General features: G+C 63.7%; 1 protein-coding gene across 7 annotated transcripts in view; it reads left to right on the top strand.

Moving 5' to 3' along the window:
* Positions 1-22836, top strand: part of CARD11 (caspase recruitment domain family member 11) — a 144092-nt gene that overhangs the window by 107982 nt on the left and 13274 nt on the right. For all 7 annotated transcript variants that reach the window (XM_032591678.1, XM_030300126.2, XM_030300127.2 and 4 more), the window contains 17 exons: positions 423-560; positions 1621-1946; positions 4728-4907; positions 5791-5943; positions 6456-6581; positions 7189-7386; positions 9059-9235; positions 10159-10210; positions 11526-11608; positions 12685-12785; positions 13706-13758; positions 15379-15511; positions 16094-16295; positions 16670-16796; positions 20457-20697; positions 21275-21371; positions 21747-21842. In XM_032591678.1, the coding sequence (XP_032447569.1) occupies positions 423-560; positions 1621-1946; positions 4728-4907; positions 5791-5943; positions 6456-6581; positions 7189-7386; positions 9059-9235; positions 10159-10210; positions 11526-11608; positions 12685-12785; positions 13706-13758; positions 15379-15511; positions 16094-16295; positions 16670-16796; positions 20457-20697; positions 21275-21371; positions 21747-21842 (2483 nt within the window). The remainder of the gene's footprint in view (positions 1-422; positions 561-1620; positions 1947-4727; positions 4908-5790; positions 5944-6455; positions 6582-7188; positions 7387-9058; positions 9236-10158; positions 10211-11525; positions 11609-12684; positions 12786-13705; positions 13759-15378; positions 15512-16093; positions 16296-16669; positions 16797-20456; positions 20698-21274; positions 21372-21746; positions 21843-22836) is intronic.

The raw sequence follows: 22836 nt of genomic DNA on the forward strand, positions 1-22836 counted from the left end.
TCCGCCCACAGATCCGTCTTCCTGCTCTGAATCTCAGAAAACCATACATTTTCTATAATTGCTGTTGTACTTCCAACCTCCTTCAATCACAGAAGACCTGGGGCCCGTATGGTTAATTTTAGCCCCGGTCAACTGGCAAGCTCTTTGAAACCGTGGGTTTCCCGTAACTGCAATTCCATTTATCCTCGTTCCACCAATTTCTTAGAGAAAGGAAAACTAACAGCCACTGAATCCCTGTTGAGGGCCTGGCACTTTGATGGTATCTGGACTCCCAGATACAGCCCGAGAGTGACAGGATGTGGCGAGGCTGTCTTCTTAGAGTTCACTGAGGGATGTGAGCCCAGGATAAGACTGGCTACGGAGACCTGCGCCCAGTCAGAACCGTACTTGTCTTCTCACCGGGCCCACTTCCGTCCCCCTAGGCCGACTGTTGGATATTCTACACACAAAGGGCCAGAGGGGCTATGTGGTCTTCTTGGAGAGCCTGGAATTCTACTACCCAGAACTGTACAAACTGGTGACTGGAAAGGAGCCCACCCGGAGATTCTCTACCATTGTGGGTAAGAGGCTTTGCCATCAGGAGTATTTGAACTCTGGCGGAAGTGCGTGCGTGTACGTGTGTGTGTGTGTGTGTGTGTGTGTGTGTGTGTGTGTGTGTCCAGTGGTAGGACACTTCTAAAGCTATGAATCTATGACGTTATGACAGTGTCCCTGTGGCACTTGTGGGCTGTCAACCACTCATTTCTGCCTGATGATCAAGGACAGACGACAGGGAAACCACAGCAGGAGCCAAGAGAAGTGGGTGTTCACGGAACATCCCCCGGGGAATGCTGGTGGGGTGGAACAGAAGTTCGCACTACCCCCTGGATCCGGTCCTTGCCTTGCCCGCTGTCTTGCCAGTATCCCTGGGCCAGAGCCCTTGGTAATCGCGTTAGCTTCCCTCCCTAAACGTTCTCGGAACAGCCTTCCGCCCATCTCCCCCACTACCCCAGTCCACACTCCTCCAGCCCCATCCACTCTCTGCATCCATCCCCACTCTGCTCCCTGCTTTCTCCACTCCTCGTGTTGCCCTCCCCTCAGGAAACCTTTCGCGGTCTTCCACGGCATCCAACTAAAGGCCCAGGCCTTCGTTGGGGCCCACCAAGCCCACGCGCTCCCGCCCCGGCTGACACTCCCAGCCTCGCTCTGCCTCTCCCTCTCTCCGGACTCCAGCCACTTCGGTCTGCCTTCGGTTTCCTAAACGTGCCAAGTGCCCCCGTCCTCCCCGTAGGGCTTTGGCAGTGTTTTTCCACCTTTCTAGAACGTGTTTAACTCCCTCGGCCTTTCAGCTCCACCATCGGGAGCCTTCCGAGCCCTCTGCCCACCAGGCTGGATCTGGCCCCCTGCTGCCCGCGTTCATAGCCCCCGCGTCTCTTCTTTGCGACAGCCTCTCCGTCTGGGGTTCTGTCAGTGCGGGATCGTCTGCCGGGTCGGTGTCCGTCTGCTTCCCGCCGGAAGCCCGGCCGAGGCCGTCTGGCTCGCCCCGAGAGCCCGGGGCCTGGGGGGCAGTGGGAGCTCGCTGACGCGTCGGCGCGTGCGGGAGCCAACGGGACCCCCTCCGCTCCCCCCACCTCTCCGCAGTGGAGGAGGGCCACGAGGGCCTCACGCACTTCCTGATGAACGAGGTCATCAAGCTGCAGCAGCAGATGAAGGCCAAGGACCTGCAGCGGTGCGAGCTGCTGGCCAAGTCGCGCCAGCTGGAGGACGAGAAGAAGCAGCTGACGCTGACGCGGGTGGAGCTGCTGACCTTCCAGGAGCGGTACTACAAGATGAAGGAGGAGCGCGACAGCTACAACGACGAGCTGGTCAAGGTGAAGGACGACAACTACAACCTGGCCATGCGCTACGCCCAGCTCAGCGAGGAGAAGAACATGGCGGTCATGAGGAGCCGAGACCTCCAGCTCGAGGTGAGCGGCAGGCGCGGGGGGCCCGCGGGCTCGAGGCCGCCGCGCGGGCGGGTGCGGGCAGGCGCACACGGGCCGCCGGCGCCGCTCGGTCCGCTGGGCGAGGGGGACGTGAGGGCACGGTGTTCTCCGCGGGCAGGGTGCCCGCACCCGCCGTGCGCCTGCGCAGGCCTACCCAGCGCGGCTTGGCGCCGGTGCAGGGCCCGCAGCCACCCCGCGCATGTGCAGACATGCGCACACGGACCCGCTGGGGCTCCCTGCCACGTGCTGGGGCCCAGAGCCACCGTGCGCATGTGCAGACCTGTGCTCGCAGTCCTGTGCGAAGCCGGGTGAGGTGGAGAGGTGGAGAACCCAGGGGCCTAGTCTGTGAGTGAGTGGCTCCCGGGAAAACCAGGGAGGAGACGGACGGAGCCCTCGTCTTTTAGACCAAGACTCTGCTCAGCTGTATCCGCAGAGCTCAGCGCGGCACCGTGGGGTGGTCAATACGCTTATCGGTGAACAATCCACCAGCCAAATGATTGATGTCATTAACGAGTTTACCTCCAAAATGGAGAAGGGGAAGGAGCATTTGCTTAACTCATTCATCCCTTTAATTTACTGAGTGCCGCCGTGCACCAGGCTCTTTTCCAGGGATGCATAACTCAAGACCAAGGCCCGGCTGCCACGGAGCTCACATGCTAATCAGAAAACAAATACATAAAGAGCTGGTAGTAATAAGTGCTATTAAGAAGAAGGAAGAAAAGAGTGAGGATAGGGGGTGGGGCTCACTCTTTTAACAAGGATGGTCAGGAAGGGTCTCTGAGAAGGGAACGCATGAGTAGAGGTCTGAGGACAGAGAGGGAGCCAGCCACGTGAGGCCCTGGGGAAGAGCAAAGAACAAATAAAAGGCCCCAAGTAGGGGGCGTGCTCGCTGGAGAACCAGGGAGAGTGCCGATAGGGGCCGGAGCCACGTGAGCAAGGGGCACAGAGAGATGGCCAAGGTCCGGCTCGTGAGGGCATGGTAAGACCTTTGGAACTTACTCTATTCGTGATGGGAAGCCACTGAGGGATTGAGAGCTGGAGAGTGACAACTGATTTATATCTAGAAGGATTACTCTGGCTGCTGGGTGGAAAATAGACTCGGAATATTTATGAAGCACCTGCCATGTGTAAGGCACAGTGCTAAGCACTGGGGGGACACGGGGATAAATAACCCGACTTCTGCTCGGGTCACTTACAATTTAGTTGAAGCAGACAGATCAGTCAACAATGCACTAGGATTCAGGTGAATTAAGTCAGTGACGTAGCAGGCAGTAGACCATTTCTGTCAAAAGCCATGAGCCTTGACGTCCTGTACATTTGAGTTTGAATGTGACTCCTGGCCTCTGGCTTTGTCCCTGAGTTGGCTTTTGGCCTCGGTTTCCTCATTTGTCAACGGCAGTAATGAAAACGACCCCTGTGCCCCAGGATTGCTGAAACCCAGCACTGTAAGTCTTTGGCAAAGCGGCTGGCCCAGGAAGCACCCCGCCGTGCTAGCCCTCCATGCCCACTTGGATGGGACTGGGGATCTGGACCCAGCACCGGGCCCTGGGGCTGACCTTCCAAGATGCCGAGGAGGATTTTTTTTTTTTTTTTTTTTTTTTGCATGACCAGGAGGAGAGGTGACTGTGCTGTCATAGCTAGGGCTCGGAGACCTGAACCTGTGGCAGCGACTTACGAGTTTCCCTTCTATGACTTTGTCCTGCGTTGTATTTCCTTGGAGATGCGGTAATAGTGAGACACGTGCCTAGAAGGTGAAAGAACATGTGGCCGGCAGAGTCCCTAGGTCATTCCCGAGCCCCAGACCGCTTCCTTGCGTGCCTCTCTCTTCCTTGCTTCCCTTCCACGGGGGTGCCACAGTAGTTTCTCGCTAAAGCCACCACCCCCTGCCTGCGAGGCATCTTGCGATCCTTCTCCCCTATCGCCAAGCCTATATTGAGAAAGGGTGCTCACCCCTTTGGTCCCCCACTTCCCTGCAGCCCTTGAAAGCAGTCTTGATTCGGATGTTTTATGTGGTCGATCAGTTTAGGGAGGCAGACACGCTTAGTGACAAAGGTCTGAGAAGTCTTCTCCTGGTCCCGCTCCCTGACACTCCCCTCTCGAGGGGTAAAGCTCAGCATGTCGCCACTTGCCCCATTTCCAGACGTAGTCACGATCTTGTCTACGAAGCCACTCTTTCAGCCCTGCGGGTCGGTTCTTTAGGTCAGAGATGCTGCGAATCCAGAGAGCCTCACGCTGTTCTTTTCGCATCAGTGCGAAGCTTGTCCAGATAGAATTTTGTGGGAAATCCGCGGGGACAAACCTGTACCGGCTGCTCTGGGGTCAAGTCAGGGCGGCAGAGCCCAGAACCCTGAGCTCTTGGCCACCTCGCTCCCTGTAGATAACCTGGGTTCTTGAGGGGAGACCCCGAGTCTGAGAATCAGACTCAGGGCCACCGATAAAGGCACTGGAGCGGATTCCATACCTGGGGGGAGACACCTTCCCCCATTCTGCGGTCTGGTCCACCCCATAAAAGTTACCCCGGGGAAGTTGCTAAGGGACATACGGTGCTTTTCGGAGCTCTCTTAAATTAGCAGGTCAGGAGGTCTCATCGACAAGGAAGTGGTGCTATGTTTTGCCGGGAAAGGTTTCTTTGAGCCCTTCCCCGTCGCTGCCTGGAAGAAGGGGGGCGGGGCGGGCATCACTCAGGTTGTGCGGAAAGTCCACCGGGGTCTGGGGGAGTGCTGCCTCTCCCTCATTCTCCCCGGGGCACCTTGGGCGTTTCAGATCGACCAGCTCAAGCACCGGTTGAATAAGATGGAGGAGGAGTGCAAGCTGGAGAGGAACCAGTCGCTGAAACTGAAGAACGACATTGAGAATCGGCCCAAGAGGGAGCAGGTCCTGGAACTGGAGCGGGAGAACGAGATGCTGAAGACCAAAATCCAAGAGCTGCAGTCCATCATCCAGGTGAGGGCCGGGGCAGGGCTGCGTCCGGAAGGGGCCGAGCCCGGTCTGGGCGTCAGCCCCTCTTGCCGACCTCAGGGCCCCTCGGCCATTCGCGTCATCCCTGGGTGCCTCAGTTTCCCCCTCCGTACGGCAAGGAGGCCACACCGCCCGCTTCTCGGGAGCGTGACGTTACGTGAGGTGATACTTGGGACAGGGTGTCCGTAATTCGTGTCCGTTCCCACGGAGGCCGCCGCCCGGGCTCTGTGACAAACCCAGCTGCCCTCAAAGATCCCGAGAAATTCAACTCTCAGCTCCCTGGGATTCGTTAAAACATCAGGGGTCTCCGCGCGTTTCCCACCACAGAACGGTTTACAGGGGTGAAAGAGGAGGCAGGGGAGGGGTAGCAGCCGCGAACACATCTGCAAGGAGAGGAAGAAAGGCTCTCTCGCCGCTCCCCCCTCAGTTACTCCCCCGGGATCGGCTGCCTGGTGTTGGAGGTGAGGATTTGGAGCAGAGAATGAATCTGGGTTAATCGAAGCAGATTAATTGATGTTTCGGGGGAAGCATCGGGACAGGGGATCAGCCCTGTCTTTGCTTCACGTTTCACCTGTGAAACGTCTGGACGGACGGCACTGCTCCTCTCGGCTCTGATAAGAGCGAGGACGGAACAATAGGCATCGGGATGTTCCGGAGCAGGAGTGGGGTTCATGCTTCTTTCCAGGTGATAAAATTCTTAAATAGTAAGCTGCTTAAGGATCCCAAGAGACAGCGACTCTTTCCCTGCTTCCCTGGCACAGAGTCTCCTGCCCTCACGGTGCCCGTGGCGGGCTCTGCTGTGCCCCGCCTTCCCGGTCCCCCGGGCCCCCCGCCGCACCCCACCCAGCATGGTTAACCACCCCCCCAGGCCGGGAAGCGCAGCCTGCCCGACTCGGACAAGGCCATCCTGGACATCTTGGAGCACGACCGCAAGGAGGCTCTGGAGGACCGGCAGGAGCTCGTCAACAAGATCTACAACCTGCAGGAGGAGGTCCGCCAGGCAGAGGAGCTGCGGGACAAGGTGGGAGCCCCAGGGTGGAGGGGCACCCCCCCGCCCCCGGCCAGTGCCCTCGGCCGGCCTTCTCACCAGGGAGCCCCTGTGCGCTCCTGCGTGCTTGTGAGACCTCCCCGGCCCTCCGGCTCTCCTCTGGGGACCAGGTCTGACCCCAGGACAGATTCCCCACGCGTGCCGGCCTTGGCCGCTTGCAATTATCTGTGAATCGTGGCAAGCGTCCCCCTGGCCTCTGCCTTCCGTGGCCTGCAGTCGTGGCGGGGAGGGCGCACGGCGTCTGCCCTGTCCCTCCCGCCCCGGCCCGGCAGTCCCTGGCGCACGGTGGGTGTGAGGCACGTCTCGGTCACTTGGCCGGGTCCCGTGGCCCCCGCCACCCAGACGGGCGTCAGAAGGACGTGCGATGCGGGGCGGGACGGGCCGGCTCCGGCTGGCGGGCCGGCCGGGAGGCGCCAGCGGGAGACGGCTGCCACGGAGCGGCCGAGCGCTGGGTGCGAGCGCCGGCCTCTCCCCGTGGTGTGCAGTACCTGGAGGAAAAGGAGGACCTGGAGCTGAAGTGCTCGACGCTGAGCAAGGACTGCGAGATGTACAAGCACCGCATGAGCACCGTCATGCTGCAGCTGGAGGAGGTGGAGCGCGAGCGGGACCAGGTGCGGGCAGGGCCGGAGCCGGGCAAGAGCCGGTGTCTGGGTCAGACGGCCGCGTTCGGGCCCTGGCCCATCAGATGTGTGGCTCCGGGGAAGCCCCGCCCCTCCGTGCCCCCACCTGGGGGCGCTGAGGGCACCACCACCCCGTCCCTCAGGGCCGCCCCGGGCTCCTCGAAGCCGCGGGACGCATAGCGGCCATCACCTGCACTGGTTTTTTTTTTTTCTTTTTTAAGAAGCGTTTATTTATTTTTGAGGGAGAGTGGGAAGTAGGGGAGGGGCAGACAGGGGGGCAGAGGATCCGAAGCGGGCTCTGCACGGACTGCAGAAAGCCCGACGCGGGGCTTGAACCCGCAAACCACCAGATCATGCCCTGAGCCGGGAGTCAGACGCTCAACCGCCTGAGCCACCCAGGCGCCCCCATCCTGTTGAGGAAAGTAGCGATTTAAACGCCCAAGAGTTGGGGTCGAGAAAAGAGCAGGAGCCGACGCGGCCGACCCCTGGGCCGGGAAATGGGTGTCCCGCTTCTGATGTGGGTGGTGCAGGCGGGGTAAAGAACCACAGCGGCCTTGTCCTCCCCACCCCCTGCCCCCTCCCCGCCCGCCCCCCGCAGGCCTTCCATTCCCGGGACGAAGCGCAGACCCAGTACTCGCAGTGCTTGATCGAGAAGGACAAGTACAGGAAGCAAATCCGAGAGCTGGAGGAGAGGAATGACGAGATGAGAATCGAGATGGTCCGGCGGGAGGCCTGCATCGTCAACCTGGAGAGCAAGCTTCGGCGCCTGTCCAAGGACAGCGGCAGCCTCGACCAGGTGGGGCTGCACCGGGCTGGGCGTGTCCCCCGCACCTGCCACCAGGGCCTCCCACACCGCCGGTGGCCGAGCAGGGTCACCGCCCCCCCCGCAGCGGCCCTTCCCTGCCGCACCCAGGATACCCCACGGCCTTAACCCTCCTGCACGTGCACACCACAGAGTACAAATTACGAATTTTGAACTTGGAAAGTGCAGGGTAAAACCCCGTCCGGGCTACTTGCTCCCCGACTTTAGACAAGTCACTTCACCCAGTAGCCTCAGCTCCTCCTCGTTTGACCATAGTGACCATTAGGCTCCCGGCAGAGCCACTGACACGTGGACGGTCGCTGGGTTTCAGATGCCCTGTGCCCCCCTGAAGTCCCTAGTGCCTGTGAGGATGCTGTCCCTTCCAGGTGGCACAAAGCTCCGAGCACCAGTCCCCACAGGGTCCCGGGAATGAATGAGCACTGCCATCAGAGCAGAGGACCTCGTCCTTGTCATAGCAGCGGGGGTCACGCGCGGTCACACACAGGTGCTGTGCTAAGTGCCATCTGCCTGCGAGCCCCCGTAGCCCACAGACCTGTCCTGCCAGGAAGGTGTGATCACTGTCCTCATTGACCGAGGAAGGAACCCAGACCCCAGCAGCTGAGGGCACCACCGGTCGGTGGCCCTGGGGAAACGGGGGTGAGACCCTCCGAGGACTCAAGTCTAGCACCGGAGGCAGATCCGGGAACATGACACTTCAACACAAAGTTATAAATCACGTGTTGGGTTTGGGCCGTGGGGTCCCCGGGGGAGGAGGCCTCCGCTCCGCCAGGGTTTCGGGTAAGACCCCCTTCGGACAAGCTGGGGGTGGCCTCGGGCCCCCCCGCTCGCAGCGCTGCCCCGGCTCCCCCTGCCCAAGGTCTGCCCCTTGTGGTCTGGGCCCAGGCGTGGCTCTCTCAGTCGGGCCTCCGCCGGCCCCCGTGATGGAGACAGGAATGTCTGTTACCCTGTCGATCCTCTGGGCAGTTGTAGTTTTTCTCCGTGAAGCCCATAACCCGGCGCCCGACATCGGGCAGGGCCCGGGAGCGTCTGCTCAGTGGACAGGCGAAAGCTGTGGGGGCGTCTGGCTGGGTGAGGAAGGACGGGGCCTCGTTCCAAGCCCCGGACGGCCTGAGCGAGGCCCGCGGTGCCACACACAGCATGCTAGTGACAGGTCGTGATGGGAGGGGGAGGCGGGGACGGGCAGCAGGAGCTAGCCGAGTCGTGCGCTCAGGCCCAGTTATTCGGGGACCTGGATGGATTTTGTGCGGAGAAGGCAAGGAGCTGTGGGTCTGGAGGCAGCAGCACGAAGGTGGTGCGGATCTGGGGGGCACCTGGGAGAGAGTCGCTGCCCCCGCGGCTCGGCCCGAGGCACGGGGACGGGGCCTGCGCTGCTTCTGGGCTCGTCCCATCGGTCGGCGGCGGGTTCTGTGTTCGCAGCTCAGGCCCGGGCCCGCACCTGGACGTACGGAGGCCACACAGGCCCCAGGGGCAGAGACCCGCTAGGGAAATGTCCCCGTGGGGAGACGGGGACAGGAGGCTGGTGAGGAGGAGTGGGTGGGGCTAGAACCCCGAGCCTGGGCACCGAGGGGTCGTGGGGGCCACAGGGAGAAGAGCAGGCCGTCCTGAGTTTGAAGCTGGGGGCCTCACTGGCTTCCCCCGGCCCCAGAGTCTGCCCAGGAACCTGCCAGTGGCCATCATCTCTCAGGACTTCGGGGACGCCAGCCCCAGGACCAACGGTCAGGAAGCCGATGACTCGTCAACCTCGGAGGAGTCACCAGAAGACAGCAGATACTTCCTGCCCTGTCACCCCCCCAAGCGCAGGATGAATCTAAAGGGCATCCAGGTGCCGGCGCGTGGAAGGGCACGGGGGCACGGCATGGGGGGGGGGGGCATGGAGTGGTGGGGGCATGGGGGGGGCCCGCGGGATGGGGACATGGGGTGGGGGGCTACAGGGTGGGAGCACGGGGTGGGGCTTGGACATTGAGTGCTGGGGGCCAAGGGGTGGGGGACTGTGGGGTGGGGGGCTGAGGGCTGTGGCGTGAGGGCCCTGAGTTGGGGGTTGGGGGCCGTGGGGTGGGGGTGGGAGCTACGGGGTGGGGGTCACACAGACTGGTGGGGTGGGGGCTGAGGGGCGGGGGCCTTGGGCTGGGGGCCATGGGGTGGGGGCCGTGTGGTGGGGGGTGGGGGTCCCATAGGTCGGTGGGGACGCAGGTCTGGTAGACCCAGACCCGATGGGACTCCACGTGTTCTAGCCCTGTGGGTGGGAATCCTGTTTTTACGAGCCCTCCCGTCTCCCACGAGCCCTCCCGTCTCCCACGAGCCCTCCTTTCTCCCACGAGCCCTCCTGTCTCCCACGAGTGTAGCAGAAGTCAGAGAGGGAGAGGGAACAAAGTAAGTGTTACATGGAGATTGCCACAGCGGCGAAGCCGTCTGCTCCGCTCAGCGCTCCTTGCGGGATGCGTGGGGACCAGATAGTGTCATGTGGGAGGGGCTCAGCAGCACAGGCCAGGCCCCCTGGAAGGCGCCAGCTCCACGGGCCCGGCGGGGGCAAAAGCCTCGCCCTTTCCTGAAATTCCCCTGTGTCGTGTACCCGGTTGTGCGGGGCCTCCCCCGCCGCCACCGTCAGCCCTGGCACCAGCCGCGTCCCCGGGGGGCAGGCGTCACATGCCTTCCTCCATTCATCCTGGCCCCTCCGTCCGCTGACCCGTGTCCCGGACCTTGTTTGATTTGTGCCCTCTGTCCTCCTCTGTCCCCTCCGTGTCGCAGCTGCAGAGAGCTAAATCCCCCATCAGCCTGAAGCGAGCCTCAGATTTCCAAGGTTGGTGCACACCCGGACCCCTCTCCTGTCCGTCCGTCCCTCTGCCTCTCCCGGTCCGTCTTCCCCATTGTGGCCATCAGTCGTGTGCAGTCAGCCTGGACGGGCCTGGGGACCCCGGGGAGAGGGGGTCCGGTAGTATCTCACGTCCATCGTCACGGGAGAGGGCGGGCGCTGAGACACAGAAAGGTCACGTCTGTCACACACACACACGCACACGCACTGAGGTCAGCCCGGAGCCCCTGATCCCTCAGCTGGAATTCGTAGTAGCTCTGCTCACAGCTTCAGGCTCCCTGCCGGGCATTGTGGGTCCATCTGTGAGCCTGGGCTCTGAGGCAGGGCCACCCGTGAGGAGGGGGAGAGGGGCTCCGGACACTCAAGAAAGGGGGGACAGAGGAGGGCTGGAGAAAGAGCGTCAGGAAGAGAGACAACCTCTGGAAGGACGCCCAGGACAGAGTGGGGAGCGGGGGCAGGGTTGAGCCCGGCGTGCTGCCCTTCTAGAGCTCAGAGCAGGGGGTGCCGGGAACAAGGCTGCAGAAGGTGACAGGGCGGGAGCAACAAGCCCTCCGGGATCTGCGGGGGGGCAGGGGAGGCCCATCCACTCCTGTCATCGCCAGCCCAAGTATCTCTAGAACCTCCTTTATCAGAAGGGAGGCGTAAAGGGCCTGGGGCTTGTGGAGGAACAGAGAAGTGTGTGCCCCAAGAAAAGGGAAAGGAGGCGGCAGGGTGACGGAGCTTCTGGACTCTTCCCAAGCCTTTGCCCCTGCTTAGCGTGAGGTGTGGGTTCGTCCCAAGGTGCTCCCGCACGGAGGCGCGCGCACGTGTCTGTGCGTGCACGTGGGGTGACCGACAGGCTGTGCAGCAGAGCGTCAGGGAGCCCCCGGGAGCCCCCGAAGGCGCAGGAGGGGCGGCAGGGGCTTCCCGCGGAGGGCACGTACTCGGTCCCCATGGGCCCCAGTCTCCGGTCGGCCTGTCTGGTAGGGATGGTGGGATCTGCTTCGAGGACAAGGTCCTGGGGCGGGGACATTCGCGCTCTACAAGAGACACGTGGTCCAGCCCGAGTCCTCAGAGACAGAGGACGCGGTCCAGCCTGGAGCGAGGCCACCCTGGGCCCGGCTGGGGCTGGACACACTGGTCGGCAAGACCAGATTCCCTTCCAGGAGCCTGCAGCTGGGGGGACCACAGGAGGGAGGAGGCGGCCGCACACCATCCCTCAGAGGACAGGCCGCCCAGCCGGGACAGCCCCCGGGTGCTCGGTGCCCGTGGGGATCTCAGCCCCTCTTCCCTGCCCCTTTGCCTCCTGCTTCCGCGAGGACAGGGCGAGGCCATGAGGAAGAAGGCACTGACGCGAGCCCCAGCTCCTCCAGATCCCTGCCCATCACCACCTCGTTCTCCAAGATGGTAAGCGGGGTCCCCAGCACACCCCCTTCCGGCTCAGAACCCGGGCCCCCCCTTCGTCTGCCCCAGCAAGCCTGGCCCCCCCCCTTCCTCTCTGCACCCTCCTAAAGCCAGCAAGTGGAGTCATTCTGGGGCTGCAGCCCCAGCCCTCCTTCTGTTTATTTAAGGATGCTTCCACAGCCTCAGGATGTATTTACACCTTCTTGCCGCCTGCTTTCCCAGTTTAACACTTGGCGGGAGGAAGGGATGGGCCTCTGAGGAGCCCTAGGATTGCACAGGCAGAGGCAGAAAATTCTCCTGCAGGTCCTGGGCCCCTGGCACCTCGGGCAGCCCGGCGGCTGGGACCGCAGGCTCCCCCTCACCCCACCCCCGCCCCCGCCTGCCTGGCAGGGTCCCCCGCCTGCCTGGCAGGGTCCCCCCGCCCTGCATCCGGTGTCACTCCCCGCAGGCAGGCAGCAGAAGGCGTGGGATTAGAAATTCTAGCCCTGGAGGGGAAGCCCCGGGAAGCTTGTCAGCTCAGCTTCCAGAATCGGGCCCTGGGGGATGCAGGGGTTTGATAACGAATGGCTCCTGTCTCGCTGCAACTCTGGGGGGCCAAATCCGAGGCTCTTAGCGGAGGCAGCCCTTGCCAGGAGCCAGCAGGCCTGTTTCAAAGGGTCACCCTCCAGCGGCCATGCCGCCCGGGGACATCTGTTGCTGCCACCGGCGAGACCCCCCCAGAGGGTCTGCCTCTCCAGAGTCGGAGCCCAAGGCCGGTGCAGCCTGGGGGGCCGTGGAGCTCAGCCTGTTCCTCCCACCCAGCCACGGCGGACTCCCGCCTGTGCCCTCCCTGCCCCCTCCCGAGGCGAGCAGATGTGCGAGCAGCTGTGCACCGAGCTTGGGCTGCGGCCGCCCCGGGGCTGGGCACGAGCCTTCTCTGGCCAAGGTCACTGCTGAGAACCAGCCTCGCCGGCCCGCCTGCCCACATCGGGGGCGGGGACGCAGTCGTTAGGTTTAGTCCCCACGTATGTGATATTGTCGCGCGGAGACAGGGGCGTGTAAGCGCCCGGCTCCCCAGAGCGCACCCGCGTGTTTTGCAGCAGCCCCACCGGAGCCGCTCCAGCATCATGTCAATCACCGCTGAGCCCCCCGGAAACGACTCTATTGTCAGGCGCTATAAGGAAGACGCACCTCACCGGAGGTGGGTGCTGGGAGGGAGGAGGGGAGACGTGCCCCCCACCCCCCGTCTCTCACTCAGCGGCCCCTGACCCAACCTGGGAAGGCAGACAGGATGCCACCCACTTTACAGATGAGAAGGCTGAGGCTCCGAGGAGGCCTGTGGCTTTCCCAGGGTCACCTGTGCCGTGGCCCCACAGCGAGGGGGGTGGGGGGGTACTCTTTCTGCCCAAGAGCGGTAGACCCCACAAACAGCCTCCCCTTGCCCACCTCCCCTCCCCTTTCCCCACCGCTCCTGTCCCCAGCTGAGAAGACCACCCTGGAGGCCTGCCTGGGCACTCAGATGCTCCCAGGCAGTGGGCTCCGAGTCAGAGATCGCTGGGCGGGGGGGGGGGGGGGGGGCGCGGTTCCAGAAGGGCTGACAGCACAGAGCGGCCTGCGGGCTGGGATCCACATCCGCGGCCCTGCCAGCGGCCTGGTCTGGGCTTCGTTACCCTGTGGCGGGGACCACACGCGGGGGAGCTCGGACCTCCCGGAGCGCCCTCGCTCCTGTCCTAGCCCATCGTGTCAAAGGGCACGGTCGGCTCTCGAGGCCCATTGCACGAGGCCTATCGTGCGAGCAGATGTTCAGCCTTCTGTGTGAGGAACGAGAGCGTGACTGGGAAGCAGCAGGTGGGGCTGTTGGAGACTGTTCACCTGCCCTTCACGGGCCTCCTCATTCACGGGTTCACCTGCTGTGGCCTCCGCTGGCTGCCTGGGACACCCTGGCCTCCAGCAGAGCGTCCAGCCCTCCGCGCACCTGCTGACCTTCTCCTCCTGCCCACGCTGCCCTCTCAAAACCAGAACCTTCCAGAACATTCCAGAACCTTCCCCCTCCCTCGACCACTGGAGAGCTCCCACACACACGCACCCCCCCCCCCGCCGTCCCTCCCTTGTGTCTTGCAGCACCGTGGAAGACGACAACGAGAGTGGCGGGTTCGACGCCTTGGACTTTGATGGTAGGTACCTGACAGACCTTAGAGGCACAGAGGCGTGGCGGCCACCTGCCGTCTGGCCGGAGCAGGGCCACGTTGCCACGCCCCCGACCCTCCAGCTCCGGCTGGGGCCCTGCACCTCATCGGTCCTCAGAAACGCACGTGACGTGGCTTCCAAGAGGGCGGCGCGTCCTGTCTGTGCCCAGGGGGCCAGGCCTCCATCCCTGGGGAGCTTCCTGGCCGGGGTTGGGGGGTGGGGCGGCCTGCCGCGCCTGAACTTGCTCCGGAGGCAGCGGGGCCGCACAGCTGCTGAGCCCAGAGTCCGTCAGCTGTGGGTGCTTCAAGAGAGTCGAACCGGCAATGCCCATTTGCAGAAAGGCTACTGTCCCCCTCGTCTTGTAGATGAAGGAACGGAGCCGTGGAGAGCTCGAGGAACGCGGAAGGGGGGTGGGCGGGAGGCAGGGAGACGGCCTCAGAAATCCGCGTGAAGCTGCCGACCCACCCCAGCGAGACGAGGGGCGGCAGTGGGGAGGGGGCGGGACGTGAGGTGGGGCAGCAGTTGGAGTCATTTGTCCTCCCCTGACACCAGAGGCGGGGGGCAGCTGAGCCGCGGGGAGACTGAGGGTCCGTGGCCACCCTGAAACGGCCCCCCGGCAGAGGCGGTGTGGCGGAAGGGTTGTTCCTTCGGCCTAGACCACGCAGAGAGCCGGGAAGGAGGGTTGGGTCCCCCGGGAGCACGGCCCCTTACAGCCAGGGCGTCTGGTTCAGCTGAGCCCACGCTGAGCCCCTGTGCTTCACCACGCCTGGTGCACGGGACGCAGAGACTCCCGCCCCTGGGTCCCTGCCCTGGCCGACACCCGGGCGGAACAGCTGCAAGCCAGGGGACCGTGCGGGCAGAAGACAGGAGCAGGAGAGGAGCCTCCCGGGGACGGCAGTCCCCCCGCTCCTCCTGAGTCTGGCCCAGACTCCTCCGGGGGTGGCCTGCCAGCCCCCTCTCGTGCCCCGGGTCCCCCCACCCCGCCTCCACCCGTCAGCAGCTCAGGCCGCCAGCAGATAACAGTGAAGGATTAGCCCCTCTCCCTGACTGGAGACCATCAGGAGCCATCAAGTGTTAAAGGGAGGTTAGCACCTAACAGAGGCTGGGTGATGAGAAGAAGTGAAGGAGTTTGGGAAGGGGGGAGCTGGAATTCTGGGCAGCCGTCCAAGGCATTCTGCAGCGTCAGGACAAATTCTCTTTGCAGAGAGGCCTTTGTTATCAGCCCGGAGCCGGCTTTGCGCCTCCCCCCCTCCCCCTCCCGGTGCCGCGGCCCAGTGGGGCTGGGCGTTTCCCCCCCCCCCCACCCCGCCCCAGTTCTCCAGCCCCAGCCCCGCTGAGTTGGGAAGAGGGGTTTCCGCACTGGGTCCAGACTCTGCCTTTCGGGCCCCACCCCCGGCCCACAGGCCTCCAAGGGGTAGATGGGACGGTAAGACCCGGGGTGGCCCCGACATGAGAATACGGAGACCAGTTCACAAGCCGGAGGCAGGGGGATTGCTCTGTGGAAGAACGTTCCATGCAGCGCCTTGTGCAGGCGTCCTGGCCCAGCTGGAGAATTTCTGGGAGGGAGGCCGGGAGGAGCGTCCTCACGTGCGCTGGCTCCTTTGCAGACGACAGTCACGAGCACTGCTCCTACGGCCCCTCGTCCGTCCACTCCTCTTCCTCCTCCCACCAGTCCGAGGGCCTGGACGCCTACGACCTAGAGCAAGTCAACCTCATGTTTAGGAAGTTCTCTCTAGAAAGGTACCGGGAAGGTCATGGGGGAGGGGGAGCGGGAGTTGGCGGTAGGGGTGGCGGGTAAAGGCCACTCACCCGCTAGAGTCCCCAGAAAGGGCCCATCCACTTCACCTGTGTTCTAGAACCAGAGTCCAGGAACCCTAGTGTCCTAGAGCCAGAAACCACTCCCCCCGAGCCCCCCCCCCATCGGGCCCAGCGACGAAGGGGCTTGCCCGGGGCCACACGGCGTGGGAGAGGCCCGGGAGCAACACTCTGAGCCCCCCAGGTCCCCACCCCACCTGAGACACAGGCAGCCCGCTGGGCTGGTGTTCCAGAAGGAGAAGAGCGGGCCACTGCCCTCGTCAGCCCGGCCCCTCCCTGCAGGTGGCCCGTGCGCCCGCGACCTCAGGTGGCTCAGTAAGCTCTACGTGGCCGCTGCAGCCGGTCGGTCGGGGGTCAGCTCCGCTCCCCGCGTGCCCTGCCAGCAGGAGCTGGCTGCACTCCCTCACCTCAGCTCCCTGCCACCTGCCACGGGAGCCTGCCCTCCGGCTGGGCCAAGTACACGTGTCCCGACCGCCGCGCCCTCACCAGTTTCTTTCCCCGTCGCAGACCCTTCCGGCCGTCTGTCACGTCGGTGGGGCACGTGCGGGGCTCCGGGCCCTCCACGCAGCACGCCATGCTGAACGGCGACAGCCTCGCCTCACAGCTCACCCTGCTCGGGGGCAACGCCCGGGGGAGCTTCATCCACGCGGTCAAGCCGGGCTCCCCGGCCGAGAAGGCGGGCCTCCACGAGGGCCACCAGCTGCTGGGGGTGAGGGACCAGGGGGCAGTGGCCGCACAGCCGGGGTGCCCGTGACCTTCCCCGCTTCTGCTGCACGGGTGCTGACCGAGGGCACCCCCACGCCCGAGCTGGGCGGGGGGATCCGGAGGGCGGCAGGGACGGGGCCCCTCCCGTCGGAAGGCCCTCACTCGTGTTTCTGGAGCCCGTGCGCACACGCTTGCACACGCACACGCCCGCACGCGGGGAGGCACACGAGCTTAAGCGGGGTGCTGCCTTTGCTCCGAGCGACGCCGGGCCGGTCGCTTTTTGGGGAGGGGTGCTTCGCCCTCCCTGTGGGGCAGCCTCCCCCCTGCAGCTCTGCCCGCCCACGGAGCCGAGGAGAACAGCGTGTCTTTGACGTCTAGCTGGAAGGCTACATCAAAGGGGAGAGGCAGAGCGTCCCCTTGGAAACGTGCACGAAGGAGGAGGTGCACTGGACCGTCCAGAGGTGCAGTGGCCCCGTCACACTGCACTACAAAGTCAACCAGGAAGGTAAGGCCGCGGGACTCACCCGCGCTCGGCCACGCCGGCGGGACGCCAGACGCGGTGGGTCCCGGAGGGGCGCCCTCCACTTGCTCGCTCGCCTTTTCGGTGGGAGGAGCCCGCCGTCCCGGCCCCATCAGGGGCAGCAGGCAGGGAAGGGCGACGCATGTGAGCGCCGGTGAGCACACACCTGTCCCGCCACACCTGGCTGCGGGTGGCGAGCCGGGCCACTCGCACGCACACTGCCGGGCTGGGCGGGAGAGGCGGGGCGGGGGGGGGGGGGGGGGCAGGGGGGGCGGCCCTCCCTGCCGGGCCTGGCTCACCCCTCTCCCTGCTCACGTCCCGGCCCCCGACACGGGCAGGGACTCCGGGCCGGCCGCTCTGGCACCAGCAGGTCCACGGAGCCACAGCTTGGACCACGCCTTCGGCCCCGTGGTCGTGGCTCCGGGACGCCTCCAGAAGGCCTCCCCCGCTTCTGGCCCCAGCGGCGCTTTCGTTGAGGCTCCCCTTTCGCGGCCTCGACTCCTGGGCAGTGGGCGCCAGGCTTTTCTGTTTCCCAAAGTCTGAGTCGCCTGCTCCACCTCCGGGTTTCTCCCCGCGTCATGATCTCCGCGGCTGGATCTTATTTTCAAGCACTGGGGCTCATGAATGTTTCAACAGAGCGTAAATAGCCACTTTCTAGCCGCTCCCCGCTGCCGCCTGCTAGCCCGCTCTCCTTCCCGGCATGCCCAGTCCGCCGGGCGGCGGAAGGTAATGATGCTCTGTCCCCACACGTGGGGCCCGGCCTCCCCCTCCCTCCCTCTTCTCCCCTCCTCCTCCTCCCCCTCTTGCTTTTCCTGCTCCCCCTCCTCCCTTCTTCCTCCCCCTCCTCCCCTTCCTCCCTTTCCTCCTCCCCCCCCTTCTCCCTCTCCTCCCCCTCCTCCCCTCCTCCCCTTCCTCCTCCCCTCCTCCCTTTCCTCCTCCCCCCCCTTCTCCCTCTCCTCCCCTCCTCCCCTCCTCCCCTTCCTCCTCCCCTCCTCCCCTTCCTCCTCCCCCTTCCTCCCCTTCCTCCTCCCCTCCTCCCCTTCCTCCTCCCCCTTCCTCCTCCCCCTCCTCCCTCCCCCTCCTCCTCCCCCTTCCTCCTCCCCCTCCTCCTCCCCCTTCCTCCTCCCCCTCCTCCCTCCCCTTCCTCCTCCCCCTCCTCCCTCCCCTTCCTCCTCCCCTCCTCCCTCCCCTTCCTCCTCCCCTCCTCCCTCCCCTTCCTCCTCCCCCTTCCTCCCTTCCTCCTCCCCTCCTCCCCCTCCTCCTCCCCCTTCCTCCTCCCCCTCCTCCCTCCCCCTCCTCCTCCCCCTCCTCCTCCCCCTCCTCCTCCCCCTTCCTCCTCCCCCTCCTCCTCCCCCTTCCTCCTCCCCCTCCTCCTCCCCCTTCCTCCTCCCCCTCCTCCCTCCCCTTCCTCCTCCCCTCCTCCCTCCCCTTCCTCCTCCCCTCCTCCCTCCCCTTCCTCCTCCCCTCCTCCCTCCCCTTCCTCCTCCCCTCCTCCCTCCCCTTCCTCCTCCCCTCCTCCCTCCCCTTCCTCCTCCCCTCCTCCCTCCCCTTCCTCCTCCCCTCCTCCCTCCCCTTCCTCCTCCCCTCCTCCCTCCCCTTCCTCCTCCCCCTCCTCCCTCCTCTTCCTCCTCCTCCTCTTCTTCTTCCCTCTCCTCCTCCCCCTCGTCCTCCTCCTCGTCCTCCTCACAGGAACAGGCTCCTCCCCTCTTCCCAGCCTGGTTTCTTAGCCCAGCAGAAAGTCTCCAGGCAGCACGCTGGCCAGCAGTGCCCCCCAGAGGTGTAGTCCTGTGGTCCGAATTCAGTGCAGGGAAGGTCCCGCCTCTCAGGGTCCCATTTGTAGGGCCTTTCTTCGAGGGGGCAGAGAGCTCAGCCAGCGATGGGCCTTAACACCCCCCAGGGGCGTGGGAAGGACCCGACCAGGGATCCCCCGTTTCTCCCTGAACGTTGATCAGACAGCCCCGTTGGTTCAGGCCTCCCTGGTGCGTGTGGCGTGGACGTCCCAGGCCTGACTGTTAGGGCAGTTTTAGCTTCCACTGTGTCGTGCGGCTCGGTGCGTGTGGGGCTGATTGGCGGTTTAAGTTCGGGATTTATGTTACAGGCGTTCGGTCTGCTGCATTTATTGTGTTTGTAGCGTATGCCCTGCGTCCTCCAACGGGATTTGTAAAAACTTACACTGAAGGACCCTGACGTCGAATAAGGTTAAAACGACAAGGTGCCATGGCCCAGCCGTGTGCTAACACCTCTGGGCAGTGTCCACGAAAGTTAAATGTGTGGATGACCAAGGACCCAGTAGTCCCAGCTCTGGGAGTAGAGCCAGGGGAGACGAGGGCACGGGCCACCAGAGGTCCGTGGGAGAGCGTTCGCGGCAGAGCAAGCCCTCAGAGCCGAAACCTTCAAACGGCACAGATGCGCCCGCCAGAGAAGGGACACCGGGCGGAGGCGCCACGTGGCAGCGTCACGACGAGGGTCACAGACACGAGGCTGAGCTGCGGAAGCCAGACGCGGAAGTCAGGGCCTGTGCCTCCGTTTCTGTGAGCCAGGCACAGCTCGGCCCCGGTGACGGCAGGCGGGATGGCGGTCCCCGGAGACCGGTGTTGACCAGGGGGCCGTGAGAGCTCATCAGGCACAGCGCTTAAGAAGGATGAGGTTTGCTGCGTGCAGTCCTTCCAGAGTCAAAGCAAAAAACCACCACGGTGGTGGGGCAGGTGTAGCAGTTGTAGGGGAGACCCTGGACTCGTTCACGCTGGTGGAGACCCCAGATTCGTTCTCTCTAGAAGAACCCCCCCACCACCACCACCCGATTGCTTCGTTGTAGCGAGACTCTAGATCTGTTCGCTGTAGTGGAGATTGCAGATCCGCTCGTTGTAGCAGAAACCTCCATTAGTTCACTCTGTAGGAGACTCCGGATTCGTTCGCGGTAGCGGAGAACCCGGATTCGCTCACGGTAGCGGAGACCCCAGATTCGTTCTCTCTAGAAGAACCCCCCCACCACCACCACCCGATTGCTTCGTTGTAGCGAGACTCTAGATCTGTTCGCTGTAGTGGAGATTGCAGATCCGCTCGTTGTAGCAGAAACCTCCATTAGTTCACTCTGTAGGAGACTCCGGATTCGTTCGCGGTAGCGGAGAACCCGGATTCGCTCACGGTAGCGGAGACCCCGGATACGTTCGCTCTAGTAGACACCCCCCCCCCCACCCGATTGTTTCGTTGTAGCGGAGACCCTAGATCTGTTCGCTGTAGTGGAGATTGCACATCCGTTCGTTGTAGCAGAAACCTCCGATTAGTTCACTCTATAGGAGACCCCGGATCCGTGCGCGGTAGTGGAGACCCCGGATTCGTTAGCTGTAGCGGAGAACCCGGATTCGTTCTCTGTAGCGGAGACCCCGGATTCGCTCGCGGTAGCGGAGACCCCGGGTTGTTTGCACCCTAGCACAAAACCTAGCTCTGAGCCAAGACAAAGAGAGAAAGCCACGAAGGACACCTCGCTCATCGCGGGGAGTCCCCGCAGCTCTGAGGGGGACGCCCCATAGGGGCGTGTCCTCTGTGGGCGGCGACGGGTTGATTTGCGCCCCGAGGCGCTTGGCGGCGGGAGGCCCCCGCGACCACCAGCCGGCCGCATCCCCTCCGCCTTGTGTGCCCCCACAGGGTACCGGAAGCTGCTGAAGGACATGGAGGAGGGCCTGGTCACGTCCGGGGACTCGTTCTACGTCCGGCTGAACCTGAACATCTCCAGCCAGCTGGACGCCTGCACCATGTCGCTCAAGTGTGACGACATCGTGCACGTCCGGGACACCATGTACCAGGACAGGCACGAGTGGCTGTGCGCGAGGGTCGACCCTTTCACGGACCATGACCTCGACGTGGGCACCATACCCAGCTACAGCCGGTGAGTCCCGGGCCGGCGCCAGGGCGGGGGGAGGGGCTACTGCCCAGCAGAGGGGCCCCCAGGGGGACTCCGCCTGTTTCCTCCTCCTCCTGGAAGCCTCCCCTGCCTCCCCAGGGGTGTTGCTCCCTTAAACCCTGTTGCTTCCCTAATGCCCGGGGCACCTCTCCCAGTCATCTGTAGGAAACTGGGCTCTCGGTTTTACGCCCCTTTGCTTCTCACTGCCTGTCCGCGGGCCACCTCCCTGACGTCCTTCCGTAATCACGTAGCAGTGGGGCGGCAGCCTTCCTCTGGCTAGGCGCGCAGGCTCCCGGGACGCGCGTTCCGCTCAGGCCGGCCCCGTGAGGTCAGCATCGGCAGCCCGGGTCTACAGATGAGGAAACCGAGGCTCAGGGGGGTGACTTTGCCACAGCCAGCACTGGCTGCAGGATTCGAGACCGGCGGCCGGGTTTCGTGTCCTCCCTGGGGGAGCACCCCCCGCCCCAGACCCTGCTGGGAGGCACAGGGGCACGAGGGCAGGCTGGCGCCGGCTTCCCCAGGCCCTGCCCTGAGGGTCTGCCCTCCCCTCCCGTCTCCCCAGAGCCCAGCAGCTCCTCCTGGTCAAGCTGCAGCGCCTGATGCACAGGGGCAGCCGAGAGGAGGCGGACCCCACGCACCACACCCTGAGGGCGCTCCGGGTAGGTCACCCCACAGCCGTGCCGGCCTCGCACCAGCCCCCAGGCTCGTTTCAGGACGGCTCACGAACGGGAGCCGCTGACGTCATCAGGGACTTGGTTCCTCGGGAATGGGACGGTCCCCCCAGAGGAGGCCCCGCCCTCAGGGACCCCCCCAAGCTGGGTGGCAGGACAGCGTGTCCCCTGTGTCTCTGGCCTCTGCCGGAACGAGTCTCGGGGCTCCTCTTACCCTCCAAGCTCGTTCCCCGTCTGGAATGCTTCGATTCCACGTCTGGCACAGAGGGGGCTCGAGGACGTGTCTCTGGTTCTCGGCAGCCTTCCTGGGCTCACGCGTCCTGCCGAGCCCAGCGCATCTGACCGATTGATACCTGATTTCAGAACACCCTGCAGCCTGAAGAGCTGGTTTCCACCAGCGACCCCCGGGTCAGTCCCCGCCTCTCTCGGGCAAGTTTCCTTTTCGGCCAACTCCTCCAGGTAAAGTTGTCCAGAGCGCCGACTGACTTTGCGGTCACGTTTTGCCGGGGCTCCCCCCTGCCGCTGCTGGGAAGAGAAGACTCTTTCAGAATATCAGTGCTTGGTGTTTGTGCACCACCTGCAACTTTTCACGGCACCTCCCACCTCCCGTCCCGTTTGATCCTCACGGTGACAGGTCGGGAGACAGTCTGTACACCCGTTGGAAGCAGTCCCGCTTTCGTAAAAGACTTGAAGACCTATGGCTAAAAGAATCTAAACAAGTTAGCTATTAGAAAAAAATCAGAAACGGTGTATCAGGAGAAGAAAACAAACGTCGCAAGTGTCCAGGTCAGTGTAGTCCCTCAGACTGAGCGTTAAACGTATCTCTGAGCACCCTGGCAGCCGAGGAGAAAAGAGAAAGCGTACAGATTCTTTAAATCTTATCTGACCACAGACACGTCGTAGCTCTTTGGGACCAGAAAAAATTTATCGCTTGTACTTAATTCTATAATGAGTTTTTTTTATTTTGCATGAACCGTTATATAAGGAACACTGATTAGCCTAGTAGGTGCTGCCTTCGGAAGAAATTTCACATAAATGCAGTAAGCATTCTGTGCAGAGCTAAGTGAGTCACGTTAAGGTGCGGTCCCTCGAGGACGTTTCTGTGTTGGTACTTTGCTAAACGGGCCCCCGTGGAGTTGGTGTGCCACACTCCACTGAGCCATCCTGCTGTTGGGACATAGGAAACCCAGAGGAGTGGTTCACGGCATGGCCCAGAAACCAGGTAGACGCAGACAGGTGCCAGAAAGATACGGAGGTGGAAGGGAACCCTAGCGAATCTGAGCTCCTCCTGAAGGCAGGGCCACGCGGGAACACACGTTATTGCCTTCGTGTCGCGCGAGACTTGGCAACCTTGAGCGTCTCCGGGTGGCTCACCCAAGGACCAGTTGACCACAGAGCCAGGCCGAGACCTCGGCTCCCTGGATTTTTCTCCCTACAGAAGGAGGGTGTGGAG

The sequence above is a fragment of the Lynx canadensis genome, chromosome E3 (assembly GCF_007474595.2).
Source record: "Lynx canadensis isolate LIC74 chromosome E3, mLynCan4.pri.v2, whole genome shotgun sequence".
In the NCBI taxonomy this organism is placed as follows: domain Eukaryota; kingdom Metazoa; phylum Chordata; class Mammalia; order Carnivora; family Felidae; genus Lynx; species Lynx canadensis.